Source organism: Pipistrellus hanaki, assembly GCF_964339955.1.
Source record: "Pipistrellus hanaki genome assembly, chromosome: 3".
In the NCBI taxonomy this organism is placed as follows: domain Eukaryota; kingdom Metazoa; phylum Chordata; class Mammalia; order Chiroptera; family Vespertilionidae; genus Pipistrellus; species Pipistrellus hanaki.
In genome coordinates this window covers 81712052-81734106 of record NC_140505.1, presented here as the reverse complement: position 1 = coordinate 81734106, position 22055 = coordinate 81712052, and the positions used below count along the sequence as shown (strand labels likewise).

At 40.7% G+C, this 22055-nt stretch overlaps 1 protein-coding gene across 1 annotated transcript in view; it reads right to left on the bottom strand.

Annotated features, from left to right (window-relative positions):
• Positions 1-21329, bottom strand: part of FOXO1 (forkhead box O1) — a 100037-nt gene extending 78708 nt beyond the window's left edge. Inside the window, exon 1 of the mRNA XM_084879387.1 lies at positions 20559-21329. Coding sequence (XP_084735513.1) covers positions 20559-21200 — 642 coding nt within the window. The 5' untranslated portion in view covers positions 21201-21329. The remainder of the gene's footprint in view (positions 1-20558) is intronic.
• Between the last annotated feature and the right edge of the window lie 726 nt (positions 21330-22055).

Sequence of the window (22055 nt, the reverse complement as noted above, 5' to 3'; positions counted from 1 at the left end):
TTCTATAAACTACTAAATACCTGCAGCTTCACAAAACCATTACAGGTTTCTTTTAATATGTAGGGAAAATTTTAACTGTTACTAATCAAAAGTCCTTTAACACACATAAGGCAACGTTCAAAGACTTAATATACAGTTTAATATTGCAAACTATGGAACAAGAAGGAAGCATTTTATATAGTATTCTTGAGGTCATTACATAAATGGGCCCTGACCAGTGTGACTCAGTTGGTTGGGCATCATCCCATGCACCAGGACGTTGCCAATTTATTCCGAGTCAAGGGCATATGCCTGGGTTGTGCTCTCACATTGATGTTTCTCTCTCTCCCCCTCTCTCTCTAAATCAATAAATTATTTTAAAAAAGATAACATTGCAATAAATATGGATATGTATATTTTAAAAAGAAAAAAGAAAATCACCATGATCAGTTTTGTTTTTACTCAGGCTTCATAATCTGCTTGTCAAATACTAATGAAGTTTTGGAGGTTTATAATCCTTGAACAAATACCTTGTGAAGACTATAATGAAAATATGTGTACAACATTCTGGCGAGAACTGTATATAGATGAAAATCTAGAAGATGTCATGTCTCGATTTCTCACCTCTAATCAGTGCCTTCTATCTGAAAATTTTCTGCATAAAATGGACTGAAGACAGTAAGCTTTGTCTTATTATGTGTCAAAACCCAACCTGTTGGCCCTCACAACCATCCCAGAAGGATTATTGTCGTTTCACAGGTGATAGAACCTATATTTAATGTTAACTTGCCCAAAGTTCTGCTAAATTCAACAAGCTTGAATAGATTTGGTGACAATATTCTAGGTTCTAAACACTATTACCGCCCCAAGAAGCCTGTAGGTAAACAGAAAGTCCATTACTTAATAAAATAAAATAAATATAAATAACCCTGTACATAATCCCATGCTAAAATGGCACAAGTCCCAACGATTAGGAACTACTTGTTCAGGAAAAATCTAACATGCCACCACTTCATACAGGCAACATATGCAAAAGCAGTTGAAAGAATCACTGGGCTGATGTGACCTTTTTTTAATTTATTGAAATGACATTAATTAATAAAATTATAGGCTGATGTGATTTCTTAAAGGCTAAATGGGGAGAGAGAGAGGATAAATAATATTTGGAAGCAAGATCCAAAGCCACACAACACCTCCCGCTGAAGCCAGAGTTGTCACTGCCTCTAAACCACACTACTCTCTTCTTTTTGCTTCTTTCAAAGCAAAGCCAAAGCCTTTCTCTTGGCAAGGGGTATCCTGGAAGTTATCCAGGCCAACTGATCCTCTAGCAAGAAGGGCAGCTTTGGCATCCCACAACTCCCACCAATTCCAGGAGGGCAGCCTGAGCAAGTCACACAGTCTCCCTTAGCCTCCGTTTCCTATTCATACACTGCAGATACTTCCAAATGGCAAGAAGACTGAACAGTACTTCATAAACTTTGGACGAAGGCTTAAGAACATTACCTCATTCTTGTCCCTTAAGTAAGGGCTTAGTAGCCTTCCTGAAGCTTAAACTCACCAAGAACAAAGTCTTTTCTGTCCAAACGAGGCCAGTATTTGTTCTTTCTATTTGCCAACCCCTAGAGCATCATCAGGCTGAGTCCATCTCCCTGTGAAACCAAGTACTTTTCCTCCTTTTAAGCAGTATGTGCAGGGTGACAGAGCCCAGAGTGAAACAAAATAGAGCCTACATGGTGAGGAAAACATGGGGCAACTCCTTTTGCCACACTGTAAGCCATGACTGGGTCACTTGAATCAACTCTTCCCAACTGCTCATTAATCATCATTACAAATATATTTTTCCTAAGAAGATAAGCAAATTCACTAACCCAAGGACAATCAAAGTCATTTTTCATCTTTTATTTTATTTTTTTAACATATTTTATTGATTTTTTTGCAGAGAGGAAAGGAGAAAGATAGCTAGAAACGTCGATGAGAGAGAAACATCGACCAGCTGCCTCTTGCACACTCCCTACCGGGGATGTGCCCACAATCAATGTACATGCCCCTGACGGGAATCGAACATGGGGCCTTTCAGTCCGCAGACCTATGCTCTACGACTGAGCCAAACTGGTTTCGGCCATTTTTCATCTTTTAGAGTCTAGTTAACTAACTGGAAAAGCCAGCAAAACTTCTGTCTTAAGATTTTCAGGATGCATTGATTGTTTAGATTCTGTTAACTGATCATCTACCTATTAATTTTATTTTACCTTTGTATTTCCAACTTAAATTTGAAGTCCTATTTTTTTCTCCAAGATTCCAAAGACAATCATCTCTCCGGCGTAGCAAAGTGGTTAAGATCCTGATATCTACAATAAAACCCACTGGCATCTTAATTCCCTCATTTACTGTATGACACTGGGCAAATTATTTAACTTTGTGCCTGTTTCCTCATGTAAGAAATATGTATAGTAATTATATTTACCTTATACATTTATGCAATGAAGTAATAAATATAAAGTTCTTCTCTTCCCTTTAATAGTATAACAAATCAACACTTACTTGAATCCAATATTCTCTCAAGGAAAGATGAAAAACCACAAACTTCTTTATCATTTCAAAAACCTTAGTGCATCTTCTAATAAAAGTATTTGTTACTTAGAAACATAAAAAAGGCAAACTATAAAGAACAAATAAATTACTCATTTTTATAGAATCCAAAAACAATCCACCACTAATACTTAGATATTTTCTTCCAGATATTTCACACAATTGGAAATTGAAAGAGATTTCATACAACTGGATCTGTACACATACAATTCTGTATTCTGCTTTTTCATATTGCCAGGTATTTTTCCAAATCATGAAAAGTTTTTCCAAAACATAAGATAAGTATTCTAGAATGCCCTATCAAACCTACTGCAGAATCAATAGAAAAGTTAGGTCTAGCTTGGTGTTTTGGCTCTTTCTTCAGTTTTCATTGGTCTTTTTTATCTAAAAATATTCCATATAATTAAGAAATCCATATCCAAAAAGTGAAAGCCCCAGATTCCAAACTACTGTTAATTTTTTTATTATTATTCATTAGGGGAGAGAGAGAGAGAGAGAGAGAGAGAGAGAGAGAGAGAGAGAGAGAGAGAGAGAGAGAGAGAGAGAGAGAGAGAGAGAGAGAAAGAGAGGGAGGGAGGGAGGGAGGGAGGGAGGGAGGGAGGGAGGGAGGGAGGGAGGGAGGGAGAGAGAGAGAGAGAGAGAGAGAGAGAGAGAGAGAGACATGAATCAGTGCCTGACCAAGGATCAAACCCATAAACCCATAATCTGGGCATGTGCCCTGACCAGGAATTGAACCAGCCATCTTCTGGTGTATAGGACAACACTCCAACCAACTGAGCTACACTGGCCAGGGTCCAACTACTCTGAATTTTAAGTCCAAGTATTTAAGTCCAAGTATTTAGCATTGGCTAATACTAAAATGTACATCATGGCATAATTATATAGCTGCCTGCTCTGAGCACCTCAACTTGTCCTGCAAGTACTTCCCAGTGGTATCATTAACCCCATTTTACAGATGAAGAAGCTAGTACAGCAGTGATGTGACTTCTCTAAACATGAATTATTGGGTTACCAATCTAGAAACGGAATCCAGCACTCCTAATACTTACTGCAAAATTATAGGTCTGGGCTAGCTTATAAGGTTATTAAAGAAAGCAAATGCTACAGGCAAGTCTGAAAGTTCCGAAATGACCCCAATATCAGTTCTGGATCATACTAATGATCTAAGGGGCATCTTCCCAGGGGTGTGAGAGCATATACATCTACCAAGGATCTCTAATGTGTTGTAGACACTGGCACTGGCTGGCCAATTATCACTGACCAAAATTACAGGTGGGGAAATTGAAACACATCCCCATCAATCTGTGATTAAGACAGGACACTCATCCTCTTCCATCTCAGCTCAACCCAGGGGGTGCCAAGTAGATAAAGTCGTCTTATACGCCGGAAAATACGGTACATTGGATGCCTAAGTCCAATTGGAGTGTAAAGGCCTTCTTCAGAGTACACTGGATGTTTAAGGCCACTCTGAGCATGGGAATCTTAATCAAAAGTATTCAAGATTGAGTTGCTACATGCAGATGCAAAGCAAGAATGCAGCAAGATGTACACTGTCCAAGTGTGCCCTTCTATAACCCAAATAGTGAGGTTGCTATTTGGAAAGAAGTCTCTTTTATCTAAGTAGTAAAATGCTGTTTTTTACCAGCCAGTACAGGACAGTATTATGGGGAAGATGTTACTGACCACCAGGCTGCTGCTGTGGGTACAGAGGCTGCTGCTGTTGTATGGGAAAGATGTACTGGTACCTACCGGGGGTGCAGCTACTGTATAGGACTTCGCTTTGAAGAACTGTTTTTTCTAGTGGCTCCTTGTTAGCAATGGTTCCTACAATAAAGCTCACAACTTCTCATGGCTTCTCTGCTGAATACCTGGCATCCAAAAAGATCCAGTCCCTGGCAGAGGGGCTCAGACCCAACAATTGGTATAGTGGAGCAGAATGAAGGGATTGAGTCCCAACACTAGCACAGGCTTTTTCAAGCCACCCTACCAGAAGCATGCTGTGCCTAGACAGGACAATACCACCCCACTGTGCCCTTCATCCATTTCCCAGCCACAACAAACTTGCTTGGGGGTTCTGGGTTTTGATAACATATAGAGAAACTAACTCCCCTGAAGTGCTCATTAAGGAGTTAGGACTGATTACCTGGGGAAAGAATAATCATGGGAATTTGCTTCATGTACTCTAATACAGACAACTTGTCAAACAGTAAATCTTCTACTTGTAAATACTTCTGAATGGGATTAGATCTATTAATAATTCAGTGACCATTCCCAAAGGCAGTAGTAAACACAACAAGGTTATTGCAATAAAGTAGAACACACCAGTAACCAACAATGACCTTTAAAGGAACTTTTCACTTAACTTACATTAACACATGGGAGAAACACATTAAAATCAAATATTAGAATGAGGGGGCTAAAAATTAGGAGGAAAAAGTAAAGGAGGAGTTGAAAAAGTAAGGAAGGATGTAGGAGATGATAAAAAAAAAATAAGTGCCCTTATAACAGGAGCCATGTAGATGTGTATCTCAAAAGCTCAGAAGGCTACATGTGGCATTCTTCAATTAGTAGATAACTGAGAACAGAACAGATAAGACTGCAACCTATAATTTTAACTAATGTACCCTGGGTGAACCTGGGTGTTGACCTTAGATGGAAAGTAAAATTAAAAAAAAACAAAAAAAAACTAATAAACAAAACTCAAGTCTATTAGAAGATGGAGGAAAAAGGGAGCAGGGGAATCATGATCTTCCGTTTAAAGCAGTTAAAGCAAAAGTTGAATGACTTTTAAAAGAGAAATATTGTAAAACTCTGGCTTCAAGATTTCGTTCTACATCAAATTTAGATATTTTAATTTCATGACAATTCAAAAGGGATATTTTTTTAAATCTTTATTGTTCAAAGTATTACGGATGTCCCCTTTTTCTTCCCACTGACCCCTTCCAGCCCGCAACCTCAGCCCCCAACTCTACCCCATCTCAGGCCTTCAACACTATTATCTGTGTCTAGGGGTTATGTATATATGCACATAACATAAAATAGATCATTTTTAAAATATATTTTATTGATTTTTTTTATTTTATTTTATTTTTACAGAGAGGAAGGGAGAGGGATAGAGTTAGAAACATTGATGAGTGAGAAACATCAATCAGCTGCCTCCTGCACACCCTCCACTGGAGATGTGCCTGCAACCAAGGTACATGCCCTTGACTAGAATCGAACCTGGGACCCTTCAGTCCGCAGACAGACACTCTACCGAATGAGCCAAACCAGTCAGGGCTAATATGGATAATTTTTTATGGTGGTTCTGATTAGATTCAGGAAACAGAATCACACATGTAAACTTTTAGCAAATAATGTAGCAGCAAAATCCTCTCCTTCCTCCTGGGAGAAGTGCAAATGTGGTTCCTTTTGCACATTTCTGTGCTGCTGCTGGCACAATTAGAACTAATAAAAGCATCATAAAAAGACATGATAGGGAGTTTAATTCTTTCTACCATGTATACTTAAATGCAAACAGTTTCAAAGGCACTAAAATGTCAAGCTAGTCAAGTCCCGATCGAAGAAAACAAAACTAAATATTATAGCATTTTCTCAGTATTCTGCACTAACTACTTTTGTAGTTTCAGATCCTATAAAAAAGTATGCCAATTAAACCACACCCCAAAGGAATAATTAATACCCTCTGTATATGTTTCAATTTTACTTATTTCCTATCTTCCTCTACCTCTAGTTGAAACAGCCAAAAGTATATTTCCCACACTATCACAGAAAACAAAGCAAGGGAATTCCTTTTAAATGGAATGGTATCAAATGCTCAAGCATAGCCAAGCAAAATGTCAAAGGTCATGCCCTATTTTAACCCAAAAATAATAATATTGCAATATTTATAGCCAGAATAAGTAGCTATTAATCCAAAAGCTATACCCTAATAAAAAAAGAAGGGGCATTAAATCCAAAAAAAATTTAAGTCTTTTAATTCTACACAGGTATGCTATCCTGGTGACATTCACGTTCATTTGCACAATAAATGTGATCTAACAAGTCATTATGTTCCTATCAGTGAGATCAAGCTGCGTGTGCCTGTTCAGGTCCTTCAGGAAGGTGGCTGCTAACTTGTTTCAAGCCATATCAGCAAGATAGCAGTCCGAGAGAGCAAGCACATCTTACCAAAAGTTGTGAACTTTTGTTTTAAACGCAGGTCATGCAGTTTGCTTAAAAAATTCAACATCATATTTTTAAGTGAGTTCCTGAAACTGGCAGAAGTAAGCTTAATAAAGAAGGTAACTAAAGGAGGTGAGGGAGTCTCCATTTCAAATCCCAGGGGGTGTATTCACAGTTAAGGATCACAAAGAATTTAGTCATGAAAGGAATCCTTTAGAAGATGCATTCATTACCATAGAATCTGAACTGTTTTAAGTTTTCATTTTATCCCTCAGACTTCATTACTTTTTCCTCCCAGTCTTAAAAGTTATTTGAAACACAAATGAGGGTGGAGAGAGTAAATAAGGCTTAATTGGAGGCCTGAGTTGTCAATCGCAGTAGAATAGACCTCAGCTCATGACTTCCTTTATTTAATATTTTCCTTTTCTCTTCTTGCGTTTTATATAAGCACAGGTGGAAGTCATGATTAGGCTAAAAATCATAGCCATCAAAAATAGCTTGTCTTTAAAATGACTCCACAATTTCATCACAAAAGAAATTAATTAGGGACTTTTTATGAATATATTCAACATCTGATATCACCCAAGATCATTTACATTGTTCAATGGGATCACATGGCACAATAATTATTTTTAATTTTTTTCTTAAAAATACAATGTATAAAGTATGCAATCAAAAGGTAATGAATTCTGAAATTAACTTCAAACATTCACCAGCCCATAGGTTGTAGAGAAAAAGCACTCAGCATCAATACGGGCTACATCAATATAAAATTACTTCCATTTTTATTCTATATCTCTCACATGTATAGCTTAAAGCAATCACACTAAGCAATGCAATGGCACAAACTTTAATATCCAAACTACTTATTAAATGGTATGAAACTCAACTAAATGAACAAATTGCTTTAAAAATACTCCTGAGTTAACCACCATAGTGGAAATTCAGATCACGAACAAGGACCATCTCTGAAGGGCAGTGACAGAGGTGGGGGACTACTGAGGGCAGGGTAATTCTTGAAGTTTGTGACAACATTGTTTTTTAACTTTTTTTAATAATCTGAATTCTGCTTTCCTTTTACTTTTTTTCTTTAGTATGTCCTCGGTAGTTAGTAAAAGTGTTAAAATAGCATTTCAAAAATATAAAGCACCTTGAAGAACTATCCCAACAATACCGGAATATAATGTTACAGAACTACTACGGAGTAACTCCATTGCAAAAAAAAAAAAAAAAAAAAGTGTAAATAGCATCAAGACATGCCGAATTACAGAAATTTTTAACCCTAATAAATTTCCTTAGCATTAATTTTTAAATTATCAAGTACTTAAGAAGAAAACAAAAATAGCAATCATACCATTTTGGTGGCCTCTTCTAAAATGCAAAGCCACCAAATACTTTGTTTAAAATCAGTATTACATCATAATCTCAAAACCTTCATGTTAATGCAAATGCACATAAATTGGGTAGGGCAAAAGTAGATTTACAGTTTTGAGTACTACACAAAATAGTTTTCTTACAGTTTTTTAATTTTTTTGTTATTTCCCATATGAATAACTGTAAACCTTTTGCCCCACCCTGTACATTAATGTCTTATATTTAAAATACATATGTACACACACATATAAGTAACTAGATATCTAGGCGCTACAGGATTCTATTTCATGACTTCTAAAAGGGCTCAAGAAACTTCAGTTGCACAGATAACAGAAGAGAATGAGAGTATATTCAATGTATGCAAATGTCATAATGAACCACTAAAGAGAAAGTTAAATTCGCAAAAGATTGAAGGAGAAAGATCAGTTAGGTCAGATTACATAAAAGTAGGCCGGTTCGAAGGAAGCTTTCACATTCACTGTATGCAAATATATGACGCATGCATATCTACCCATCCAGAAAAGGCTTAGAAAAAATTTAGAGAAATGCTCCCAGCTTGGTGCTAAGCACATAAACAACTTCAGTTGATAGTTACAAGTTCCCCTCGGCTACCTCTTCCTTAACCCCCTTCAGAGAGGGAGGTCCCCTGCTACAGACAGGTGAAGTAATACTTGGGTTTCTCCTCCATTCAAATTATAGAACCACTGGCTGAAACCTGACACCGAACCCTCACTGCTGTGACAAATTAGTGATTCTGCAAATTAAGCCTCACAGAGACAAAAAGATTCATCATCAATGATACAAATTGTGGTGAGTGAATGCACGCATCTTGATGCATTTATCTTAATGCAATCCTACACTTAAGGTTATATGAGAATAGCTGAAAAATATTCCTTTCTTATCAAAAGAGTACAATAAAACCCACATTTGATACTCACTACCTCAAGAATCTGCCAAAATAAGTCTCTAGCTAAACCGTGTGTAAATCATTTCCTTTGACCTTGCTTCCAAGCAACCTAACAGTCTGAGGTATTTGATATTTACTTGTATAGACCATTTCCAAATATTTATGTGGTTATGTTTTCCAGCTTTGAAGGGCGCAATATTTACAAGCATAGAAATTATGTAATCCAATTATAATTTATCTCTCCAAAGTGAATTTAAAATCCAAATGCAGCCGAAACCAGTTTGGCTCAGTGGTAGAGCGTCGGTCTGCGGACTGAAAGGTCCCGGGTTCGATTCCGGTCAAGGGCATGTACCTTGGTTGGAGGCACATCCCCGGTAGGGGGTGTGCAAGAGGCAGCTGTGGTCGATGTTACTCTCACATCGACGTTTCTAGCTATCTCTCTCCCTTCCTCTCTGTAAAAAATCAATAAAATATATTTTTAAAAAATAATAAAATAAAATCCAAATGCATTTCTTTTCAGAAGCAAAATGAAGGGTAAACCCTTTCTTTTCACTCTTACCCTCATCACCACTAAGAAGATAAAAGACCTTCCCTCCGATTATGTCTGCAGGGATTTCTCAAACAAGATAGTTTCCCTCAATCCACCTCACACAGGCTTTTGGGGCATGGTACTGGTGGAGGAAAGGCACTAATTTTCTATATTAAAAAAAGAAAAACTACGAAGGACTTGTATGCATGCATATAAGCATAACCAATGAATGCAAAACACTGGGGAGTGAGGGCATTTATGGGAGTGGGGCAATGGTAAGATATGTACACATATAACACCTTAATAAAAAAAATAGAAAAATTATACATAATAAAAAATTAAAAATTTTAAAATTTTAAAAAGGAAAACTATTGGGAGGGAGGGGGGGACTGAGCAAGCATAATTAAGTGCCTCCAGGCCTCAGATAACTATTGGGGAAATAACAAGTTACTGACAAGATTTTTATCTTCCAGCATGCTCCCAGAAACTTTAAACTTTTTTTAACTGCTGTTACAAAAATGCCAGCACTGAGAGGTCCCCTCCCCTTCCTGATGTCAGGTTCACTTAGCTACTTTTAAAATGTTTAAGTCAGCAAACTAACAAGGAGGCTTCTCACCAGCAGTGCAAAGACAACTAACTGTGTAACAACTTTAGGATGACGGTTGGAAAGAAAAAAATTTTCCCCCTCAATCCTGATGCTTAATCAAATTTCCCCTCTCCTCATTCATCTCAGTTTTGTTTTAATCAGATGAACTGGGCAACAGTTCTTTAACTTAAGCCACACAAAAAACAACACTTTAATTAAGACAAATATCATCTAGAGTAGGGGTGTCGAACTCACTCAGAGAAGGGGCCAAAATCTAAAATCCAGCCTAAATCGCGGGCCGAATGGTTTACTGAACAGTCATAAACTGATAATGTCATAAACTGACAGCGGAGTGCAGTGATGACAGCGCGGTGCGGGCCACATTGCAAGGCCTGGCGGGCTGGATTTGGCCCGAGGGCCTTGTGTTTGACACATGTGATCTAGAGGGAAGAATAATCACTCCAGAAAAGTATTTTCGTTTTAGGTCTCAACATACACAGATGATGAAACCAAGTCACACTCAAAAAGGTAGAAGCCTCAAGATTTCCATACATGAGGCTTGCGGGAGGCAACAGCACATCCCAGGTACAGATGTTGCAGTGCAGACAAATGAGCCACACACTTGGAGGTGGCATTCTCTTCTGAGAAGACAAATACACCATCCGCTATCCCTAAGAATGAAAGAACTCATGTGACTTAATAGCAGTAGGAACACACTACTTTGGTAGATATAACCTATCTTTCCAGCGGTCTACAAATTGACTTCTGCCTCTCCTTCCAAAGGGAGATATGATCCCACACTTCTCTTCAATATTAAAACCAAGATGAGATGTAAGTTGAAAGATGATGTTTTATATTTCTCTGCTTAAGAAATGAAAAGATGAGCTGCAATTTTTTGAAATTCACTTGATCTACAAACAATAAGAAGAAAAATTATTGTAGATTGGCTAAGTCCATACTGTTTCCTAGTTGGTTTGGGTAGTTTACCCTGACATCATTAGTAATCATGCAAGTGTGCTTGGAAAGCAATTTTGTCTATGTGGAAGATATCTTACACATTTAATAAAACCCTACAATAGGGAACTATTCAGTCTACTTTGCTTCACTGTCCCCAGACCATAGGCAGAGTATCGTTTTAATAAAATGTGGTCTGCTACTATAGGTACAAACATAACAGTAAAATAGTACACTATAAACTAATCAGACTCAAGTATTCTGTACACGTTCAGTTTATCTCTGCTTGGCATCAATTTTAGATTTAGCCAAATTTAACCTCCTCTGGATCCATTGAAGCATCTCATAATCTCCTTTATTCCCATATTTGGGATAGTAGATAAAGATCTAGTTTATCCAGGATATCCAATATTCAGCTAATACAATATTAAAACTGATATTTAGCCCTAGCTGGTTTGGCTCCGTGGATAGAGCATTGGCCTGCGGGCTGAAGGGTCTTGGGTTCGATTCCTGTTAAGGGCACATGCCTGAGATGCAGGCTTGATCCCCAGTAAGGGACATGTAGGAGGCAGCTGATCAATGATTTTCTCACATCATTGATGTTTCTATCTCTCCCTCCCTCTCCCTACCTCTCTGAAGTCAAAATATATTTTTAAACTGATATTTAAATTTTAAAACATCTTTTTAAGTCAGTATAATTTTCAGTTACCCTGAGTATATATTTTTTAAAATATATTTTATTGATTTTTTACAGAAAGGAAGAGAGGGATAGAGAGTTAGAAACATCGATGAGAGAGAATCATCGATCAGCTGCCTCTTGCACACCCCCTACTGGGGATGTGCCCGCAACCAAGATACATGCCTTTGACCAGAATCAAACCTGGGACCCTTCAGTCCGCAGGCCGACACTCTATCCACTGAGCCAAACCAGTTTCGGCTACCCTGAGTATATTTTGAGATTTCTAACTTTAACTTCAGAAATTCTCATTTTTCAAAAAAACAAGAATTATGTTCAATAGTGATATTTTTGTGTGTGAATCACTCTGCTCCTAGACCTAGAACATGGAAGTTAATTTTCAAAAACAGACCAAGCAAAAAACCTAAATATTTTGTAAAATGCCTATTTCATATTAAGTCAATTATGTAATCTGTTCCGTGTATTACCAAATTCTGTATGTCAGTTTTAAATCAAATTCAGTATACTACCAAGTAATATTGAATGTAAAATTTTTAAAAATGCAATATTTTTAAATTGCATTCTGTGGGTCGATATTTACACGAGAGTGTTTCTAAGTTGCACTTTTAAAAAAACTAAAAATGTGCCGAAACCGGTTTGGCTCAATGGATAGAGCATCGGCTTGGGGACTGAAAGGTCCCAGGTTCGATTCCGGTCAAGGGCATGTACCTTGGTTGAGGGCATATCCCTAGTAGGGGGTGTGTAAGAGGCAGCTGATCGATAACTCTCTCATTGATATTTCTAACTCTCTGTCTCCCTTCCTCTCTGTACAAAATCAATAAAATATATTTTTAAAAAATAAAAATTAAAAAAAATAAAAATAAAAAAACTAAAAATGTAATCCCATTTTTATAAATTTTTATATTACAAAAACAAAAATACCATTTCATAGAAAAATTGGTCTTATAATACAATATTACTTTCATAATAAAGTCCAAGTTCAGTCTGACAAGACTTTGATATATATATATATATATATATATATATATATATACACACACACATACATACACACACACACACACACATACACACACACACACACAATCATATCTATACATATATATGTATAGAGGAAGGGAGAGGGAGATAGAGCTAGAAACACCAATGATAAGAGAGAATCATTGATTGGCTACCTGCTGTACACACACCCCATGGGGGATCAAGCCCAAAACCAGGGCATATCCCTGGACCAGGACTAGAAAGGTGACCTTCCTGACCAAAAATAGAACCACTGAGCCACACCAGCCAGAACCTACCTCTACTTTTCAAACTTTATGTATTTCATGTATCCATCACTCTGATATTTCCCCTATTTTCATGTCTTTATGAATGCCAGTCCATCATTCCAAAAACAAATTTAAAAATTATGCTGGACTTGCCCTGGCTGGTGTAGCTCAGTTCAAACTCAAGCAAAGCAAAAATGCCTTCCAACACAAGCCAAGAAAAGTTGGTGGAACTAACTTGAGCCTTGAAGACTATAAGCAGAATCTGTGGAATTTTCAGTAGAAGCACAGATGATCCAAATCCTAGGGACAAAATGGTCTAGGCCTGAATTTAGAGCTAACCTCGGGGAATGATTAGAAGCTAGTACAGGAAAGTCTCAAAAAAACTTTAAGAACAAAGAGTTAGCAGAGTAGGGCAAACTGAACCCATAGGAAGAGTGAAGAGGACATACAGGTTTGAAAACTAGGGAAAGAACTAAGTAGACCAAGAACCAAATCGGGAACTCAAGACAAGAACCTCATCTGAGAGGAAGAAGAAATAATGTCATGTTGAATTTGAGGTGAAAGTAGGACATTCATGGCCTTTAGTACGTGGAGACATAGAACAATAGAGGGGTAAGTCATCTAGAAAACAACCAGAGAAAAAGATCACAACTAGTCTGAACATATACTCATGACTGAGCATAGGAGAAGGAAAAATCATGAGTAAACCAATTGAAGAAGTCAGAATGAAGTGTGAGGGTCAATATAATACAATGTAATAGAGTCCAAGACAAGAAAGTATTTCTACAAAGAGGGTGGTCAACAGAAAATGAGAAAGGAAGACTCAAAAACTCCACTGGCAGCCCTTTTGTATTTACTGACTATAAAGAGTATAGCTTCACCCTGACCAGTTTAGCTCAGTGGCTACAGCGTTGGACTGAGGATTCAAGGGTCCCAGGTTTGATTCCAGTCAAGGGCATGTACCTTGGTTGCAGGCACATGCCCAATAGGGAGTGTGCAGGAGGCAGCTGATGGGTGTTTCTCTCTCATCGATGTTTCTAATTCTCTATCCCTCTCCCCTTCCTCTCTGTAAAAAAGTCAAAAAATATATATATTTTTTTAAAAAGATGTGTGGTTTCAACAATCATTGAAACACAGAATCTGAGACTGCAGAAGCTTATCACGCAGCTCTGTCCCACTGTGTGTGTGTGAAAATATATATATATATATACCCCCACCCCCTCACCCCCACCCCCTTCTCCCAGTAATGGATATAGCCTGAAATACTAACTAGGTGTACCGGTTAATGATGGAGGATTTTATAATCAAAGAAAACACGATAATTTCAAGAGAAACATCAGAAGTTCTTTATTCAAAGCTACACATTTCCCCATCTTCCAGGTAATTTGTGGACACCATCCCAATAGAACTTTTCTTGTTTTGAGGCAAACCATTCACAAACCACTTATTCGTACGTTTTGAAGTGCTTCTCAGAAAGTGCGGCTGTCATGGATTGAAACAAGTGGTAATCTGAAGGAGCAAGGCCTGGTGTATACGGAGGGTGGGTTAATACTTCCCAGGCAAGATCTTTTTAACATGTCTTTAACTGGTTTTGAAGTATGTGATGATATGTTATCATGAAGCAAAATTACTTTGCTGTCTTCTGGCACATTCTGGTCCTTTCACGATCAAAGCATGGTTCAAATGGGTTATTTGTTGTCGGCAGCAATCAGTATTAACGGTTTCACCTGGTTTTAGAAGCTCATAATATACCACACCTTCCTGATCCCACCAAACCCAAAGCATTGTCTTCTTTCCAAAGTGACTTGGCTTTGCAGTCGATGTTGAGGATTATGCATCAACCCATGATTTTGTGCATTTGTGATTCTCCAAAAAAATCCACTTTTCAACGCAAGTCACAATTTGATGCAAAAGAAGACCTTCTTTCATGCCATTGAAGCAACAATTTACTGATGACATGTTGGTTTTCACTTAGTCTTTCGTTCATTTGACGTGGCACCCATTTTCCTTCCTTTAAAATCTTTCCCATTGCTTGTAAACAATCGGAAATTGTTTGCTGAGCAATGTTTAATCTTTCTGCAAATTATTTTTGAGTTTGACATGCATCTTCATCCAAAAATGCTTATAATTGTTGGTCTTCAAACTTTTTTGGTTGACCTGGACGTTCTTTGTCTTTCAAATCAAAATCATCACTTTTAAAGTGTTTTAACCAGTGTTCACAAGTATCTTGAGATGGAGCATGTTCACCATAAGCTTCCCAAAGTATATAACTTTCAACAGCACTTTTCTTCAAAATAAAGTAATGAAATAAAACTTCTCACAAATGCTCTTCTTTTGGCATGAAATTCGACATTTTTAAGCATAAAAATATCTATGATGTTAACACCTTCAGCAAAGTTGACATATGTTTCAAAGCTTGTTGTCAATACAACAAAATAGCATACATATCAAATCATTTATATCTCAACATGTGTGTAACTCCATCTATTGAAAAAAAAATCCATATCAACAGGTACACCTAGTAAAGGACACATATTGAATATATGTCCTTCAGTAATGCATTATGGTGAAAATTCACTAAATAACAACTTGAAAAGTTGTTGCAGATATGGCATCCTAATTTTATTCACCTTAACATCAAAACTACTTTTTTTAATTTCCTTTAGCCTATACTAAAGCTATATAACAGATGAAAAAGAAATTTTAAAAAGGAAGGCAGCCAATACCTTCCAGGTGGCAAAGATAACTCAACCCAAGACTCAGTATTTAGAGTGCATTAACCCATAGGTAGATTAATAAACCATAAGTAGATTGCATGGAGTAAAGTGAAGTACCAGTGGAAAAAGGGTTTTCCTAAAAGGTTGAATCATATGAAATCACCAATATACAAAAATGTATTATCTTGTTTCATATGTTCCTTAGAAGACCACAAATAACAAGTAATTCTCTGCAAAAAAATTTCTGTGCCATTGACAAGTTTTTAACAAACTTTTATCAGAATTAGCAAATTAGCAAATAGGGAGACTTCTTCCAACCTTTTAACACATTTGTATACAGTATATCCGCTGAATTATAAGCCTGCATCCCTTCAACACCAAAATAAACATTTTTCAAGTTCATCTGGTCCTCTGTTTCACAAATGAGAACCACATCAACTTCAGAATTTTGTATGCACAGAAAAAAAAAAAAAAATAGTTATCTGACCCAAGAAAGGTTCCAAGGGGTTTGGGCAAGTCTCTGCAAGTTGTTCCTATGAGGGCCAAGGCAAATTTTAAACTGCAGAGAAGCAGGACTAAAACCACAGTGTTCGCTGATGCTCCCTATATTTGCAAACTCCTTTGCTCTCTCCAGTCACCATGGGTTTATACTGCCTTTCCAAGAGGATTCCAGGAAGCACCAAAGTTACAGCACACACATGCTAAAAAAAAAAAACAGCCGAGTAAATTCCCATGATGCCAGGGTACTGGGTAGTTTCCAAGGGCAGAGTGTTCCAGAAACATACAAATAGTTCAGATTTCCCAAAGAAATTCCAGACAAATACAGACAGCTGCTCTCTCAGAAAGTCATGCAGGCCTTGACCAGGTTAAAGCACAGTCCCAATACACCATGGTTGTGGCGTATCCTAGGTCAGGATACACATAAGAAGCAATTAATGAATGCATGAAATAAGTGGAATGATAAATCAATGTTTCTCTCTCTCAACGTGATATAGATAGATAGATAGATAGATAGATAGATAGATAGGTAGGTAGACAGACAAATAGACAGAATGTAAGTCATGCAGAATTGCAGTTTAGGAGTCTGGATGAAGAGCTCAAGGACAGACAAAACTTTTCCAGCCTCTTAGGGATTCTAACTAACCACTGAGTATTATTCCCCTTATCTTCACTTCAACTGTACTCTCAGATTCCCTGTAGAGTGCATGCTATCTAGCAATATTTGTGTTCACCACCAATGTGATAGACTTTCAGTAATTATAAAAAGGTCTCCACAAACTTTAACCTTTTTTAAAATTTACATGAGAACTTTTAAACCTTTCCAATATTTAAATGTTTGCCACTTAAAAAGGAAGATTTTTAAAAGCTCAGTATCATTCAAAAATAGAAGCCCCTCCTGCCACAACTCACCTTTTTGCCACAAAAACATAGGTAAAATAAAAATTAAGTCCTATGAGTCTCAATCAAGATACTTACTAGTATACTTGGCATCTATTTTAGAATTTCTGAACAAAATAGTTATAAGACATGTTCATGTTTACATCAGTCTCACAGGATTTTCAATCTTTAGCAAATAAGATATACTTGAGTGCATAATTATCCACTTTTAATCCTCTTTCCTCAAGCTCTCTTCAAATACATATATTGCAATTTTCACCCAACTGTAAAAAAGGATTTTCCTTACGGGGATTTCAGTAGCAAACCAACGAGAAGTTGGCTTCACCAGGATTACTTACGTCAAATGTAACTGTGCAGCAAAAAAGCTGCCATCTTCTGCCAAGCTAAATAAATCACTCACCTACAGCTTAAAAACCCAAATTACAGAATACCGGTAGATATAATTTTAATATGCAAGAAAATGTACTCTCCGTTCACTAACCAAATTAAAGAAACTTCATTCCAAAATAAAGAATATCTGAGCTACTTAGTAATAAAACAATTTAAATTTTTTGTATGTGTTGAGTCTTGTTGCCGCGTTCTTTTCACCTAAATTTAGTGTTGCAAATAATACCAAAACAAAAAAACAAGAGCCAACTCAAAATTACCATTACAAAGAAGAATCAGAACTCACAATACTACTTCCCAAATTCTAGAAAGCTTTCTATTTGGAAAAAAAAAAACAGGTCATGGGAATGAAGTTTTACTACTTATAAATACTGTACATGGTTTAAAAGATCTTGAGTTTTCCAAAAAGTTTAGCTTCTACTTTGTAAACTTATGACAGTTCTAGTAAATGTTAAACTAGTGTAAAGTAGATTTAAGGTACCATCCCTACAAATACAAAATGCATGACCCAAACACATAACCAGTATGTAAGGAACTAGAAGTTTTTGAGCCCTTTAACAGCTTCCCAAGTACTTTGTCAATGCAAATGACTTTCAAATTCTCAGGCAGGCCGTAGAAGAAAAAACACAAGAAACTATTTAACTGAACAACCAGTCTAATTTATAATAATTCATCACAGTAAATACTTAAGTGTTCCTAAGCAACCTCTCTTCAGTTCTAAAGCAGTTAAGTTTGGGTTGATTTGCATTTTACAACTGAATTTTTTCCTTTTATGATTCTTTAAAACAGGAAAATCTTTCAGATCTGAGTGAAACTTAGCTTTAACAAGTAACTCATTTTTATGAAAACTAACCAGAAGACTTAGTTATGAGTTAGAACACCTTATGTTGTTTTTTTTCCTTCTTAAAATACCCATTTACTCAAAGTGAAAATGCACTTGCTGTAATCTGACTTGCACCAACTGACTCTTGATTACACCTGAAGCATTTACTGGAGAATGGCAGCCTGCTTCATTCCAAAGCCCCACTAGGTTTCTACCAGGTCCCACCAGTAGGCCTCCAAGTCTAGACAGATAATCCTAACTAATACTTAATATTAATAGACGCGCTACCTCGGGTAAGTAAATTCTTAAAAATAATAAAATTATAATTGCATTTGAGAAAAAAAAATAGAACAAGTAAGAATCTAATAAAAATGGTTGAGAGATGATTTGGCTTTATTATCTATATTTTTTTTTACAAAGCACTAAATCTTAAAACTTTAAGTTATATTCCTAGTTTAAGAATAACACCCTGATTTAAGGCCATTTGAGAAACAAAACTAAAAATAATCCTAAAATGTTGGCTTTCTCTACCTTTAAAGAAAGGCATTCCAGCAAGTTTAAATAGGTTGTACCCATTTCCAAGGGCATACCAGTTAAAGAATTGTGTAAGTATATTCTGTACTTCGAATGGCAAAAAATAAAATAAAAAACGACAAATGCTTTATCATGGCTCAAGTAGAACAGATAGATGAGCAAGATAAGTAGTTAGATTCAAATGTAAAGTAAAATTGGACTTGGCAGACAATCCTGACTTCAAAGAATGGGAAGGGATTAAAAGTAGGCTTACAGTTGTTCATATAGAAAGTAATACAATAAATATTAAGTAATTATACAAACTCTGTGTTTCACGTACTCACAATGTAAACCTCTTAGGGAGGCACTTTACCTTTTGAAACACTTGGTAAGTTGCATGGGTGCCCAATAATGAAGTTGTAAGTGATCGTTTTACTCTAAAAAACACTGGAAAAAATAAAATCCTGTTTCCTTCTCCAGGAACTTCACCACCACACACAATAACGACGGGGGTGACAGTGCATGTAAAACCACCTTGGTGTAACAAGTACGCAGCAAGGATTACGCTGTATATAAAAAATATTTTTTTCTTTATTATGGTGCCTGCACAGTCGGGATGAGGCCCTCGGAACTGTACCTCCGTGCTTGGTGGTAACACTGAGGTGGCAAAGCGAGAGAAAAGGTCTACTCGTCCCCAGTCCCCAGCGCAGGTTACCCAGGGGAGCCTCTTCAGCCGATTTAAAGGCCCGGGACCCTCGGGCACTTCCTCGCACAGAGAAGTGCTGGCCCCGCTATTCCGCGGCCGCAGTCGGGTCAAAAGCCGCGCTGGCCCTTTAAAGGCTCTCGCTTCCTGCTCTCTCGGCCCCGCCCTGGCTGTCGCCGGCTCCCGCCTCCGCCCCCGCCGAGGGTCACACTTGAACTTTAACTCGCCTCGTGCGGCCCGGCTCCGCGGCTCCGCAGGCGGCGGCCCACACACTGCACACGTCGGATGCGCTACCTCGAGCTCGGCACGCCCGGTTCCCTGTACTCATGGCGATTTCGGATAAAATCAAAACAAAGCAACATGCACACCATCCTCCAAAAACGTGTGGGGCCAATCCTCAGAAACAGGCTCGCGCCCTGCCTGCCTGTCCCCCGTCCACCTGCCGGCGGGCTCCGCAGCCCCTCGCCGGCCCACGCCCGCCCAGCGCGGCGGAAACGGCTCCCGCACGGCCCAGGGCGGGGAGGTCGCGCGCCACAGGCCCGTGAGGAGCCTTCCTCGCCCCCGAGATTCTGGGGGTGAAAGAGCAGCCCCCAAAGTCCGCGCGGGCTGTGCGCGAGGGAGTAGCTCCCAGGGAACCCCGTTCTCCTTCCACTGGCAAACTTTTATCCCTGCTCCGATGTCCACTTCTTGGACACTTTTAAAGTTTTAAGTCACTCCCTTAAACCAGCCCGCTCCCTATTCCATCCTGCCCTCCCTGGAGCGCGCACTCTGCTCCCTGTCCCCGCACAGGTCCCGGGCAAGTCCGCCACCCACATCCGCCCATCTCCGTCCGCTCCCGGCACGCGCGCCCTGCACTCCCAGGACCTGCAAACTCGCACAACTGCCTCGTCTGCCCCCCGCGACCTCAGGCGCAGGTGGAGGGCTTCCCACCCCCTCCCCGGGTCCCGCCGTGCGCCCCGCGGCCGCTCACCTTCCAGCCCGCCGAACTGTTGCTGTCGCCCTTATCCTTGAAGTAGGGCACGCTCTTGACCATCCACTCGTAGATCTGCGACAGCGTGAGCCGCTTCTCGGCCGAGCTCTCGATGGCCTTGGTGATGAGGTCGGCGTAGGACAAGTTGCCCCACGCGTTGCGCCGGGACGAGCTGCTCTTGCGCGGCTGCCCGGCCAGCGGCCCGGCCGCGGCGGGGGGCACGGGCGGGTGCTGCGCCAGCGGCCCGGCGGGCGGGGGCTGCGGCGGCGCCGGGTGCAGGCAGCCCGCCTCGGGGCCCTGGAAGTCCCCGCACAGCCCCCCGGTGGCGGCCGCCGCGGCCGCCGCCGCCACCGCCGCCGCCGCCGCCGCGGCCGCCGCCACGGAGCCGGGCGCGGGCGGGAAGTCCCCGCGCTCCTCCAGCAGGCTCAGGCTGCCCATGAAGTCGGCGCTGACAGCGGCCGCCGAGGGCAGGCCGGCGGCGGCGTCGGAGTTGGCGGCCGCGCCGCCCGACGGCGCCGGGCTGGAGGTGGCCGAGCTGGGCTGGCTGAACTCCGGCCTGGGCAGCGGCCAGGTGCACGAGCGCGGCCGCGGCAGCGGCTCGAAGTCCGGGTCAATCTCCACCACCTGGGGCGCTTCGGCCATGGTGACCCCCGCCCCTCCCCCAGCCGGGAGAGCCGAGAGGGGCAGAGCGCAGGACCGGGGGCCCGGGGGAGGGGCGCGAGGCGCCGGTCCGAGGCTGGGGGCGAGAGCGCTGCCGCGGGCGGACGGAAACCGCGAGGAAGGCGCGGCGAAGTGGCAGCGCGAGCCCAGAACTTAACTTGGCGAGTCCATCAACAACCACACTCCTCCGGGTCCGCTGCGCCGACGGGACGGCAGGCCAGGGTCGCCGGGCTCGGGCAGCGCCGGCGCGGGGCTCCCGCTGACAAAGCGCGGTCCGGACAGCTGACGGGCGCCGCGGGCGGCTCGCTCCCCTCGGCGGCGCGGCCGCGGCGCTGCTGCCTGTTGAATGCGGCGGCGGCGGCGGCGGCTGCAGCTACTACGCGGCCGCCCGACTTACGGGATCTGCCGCCTCCCCCTCCCGCGGCGGCGCGCGCGCCGGCCCGCCCATGACTGACAACCAGGGCGGCCAATGAGCGCGCGGCACCGCCACCGGGGCAGCCAGTGGGCGCCGGTCTGGGCGGGGCCGGCTTTCCTCCGGGAGCCGGCAGTGGGTTGGTAGGGGGTAATGGGGTGTTTCTCTCTCTCTTTCTCTCTCTCTCTCTTTCTCTCTCTCCTGGGAGGGGCCGCTTTTCCTCCGAGAGGCGGCAGTGGGTTGGTAGGAGGTAGTGAGGTGTCTCTCTCTCTCTCTTTCTCCCTCTCTCTCTCTCTCTCTCTCTCTCTCTCTCTCCCCTCCCTTCGCTCTCACCCCCCCCTTTTTTTTCTCCTCCCTTTCCTCTCTCTTCTCACTCTCTCCCCCTTTCCTCCCTCTCTCTTCGCCTTTCTCCCCTTCTCTCCCCT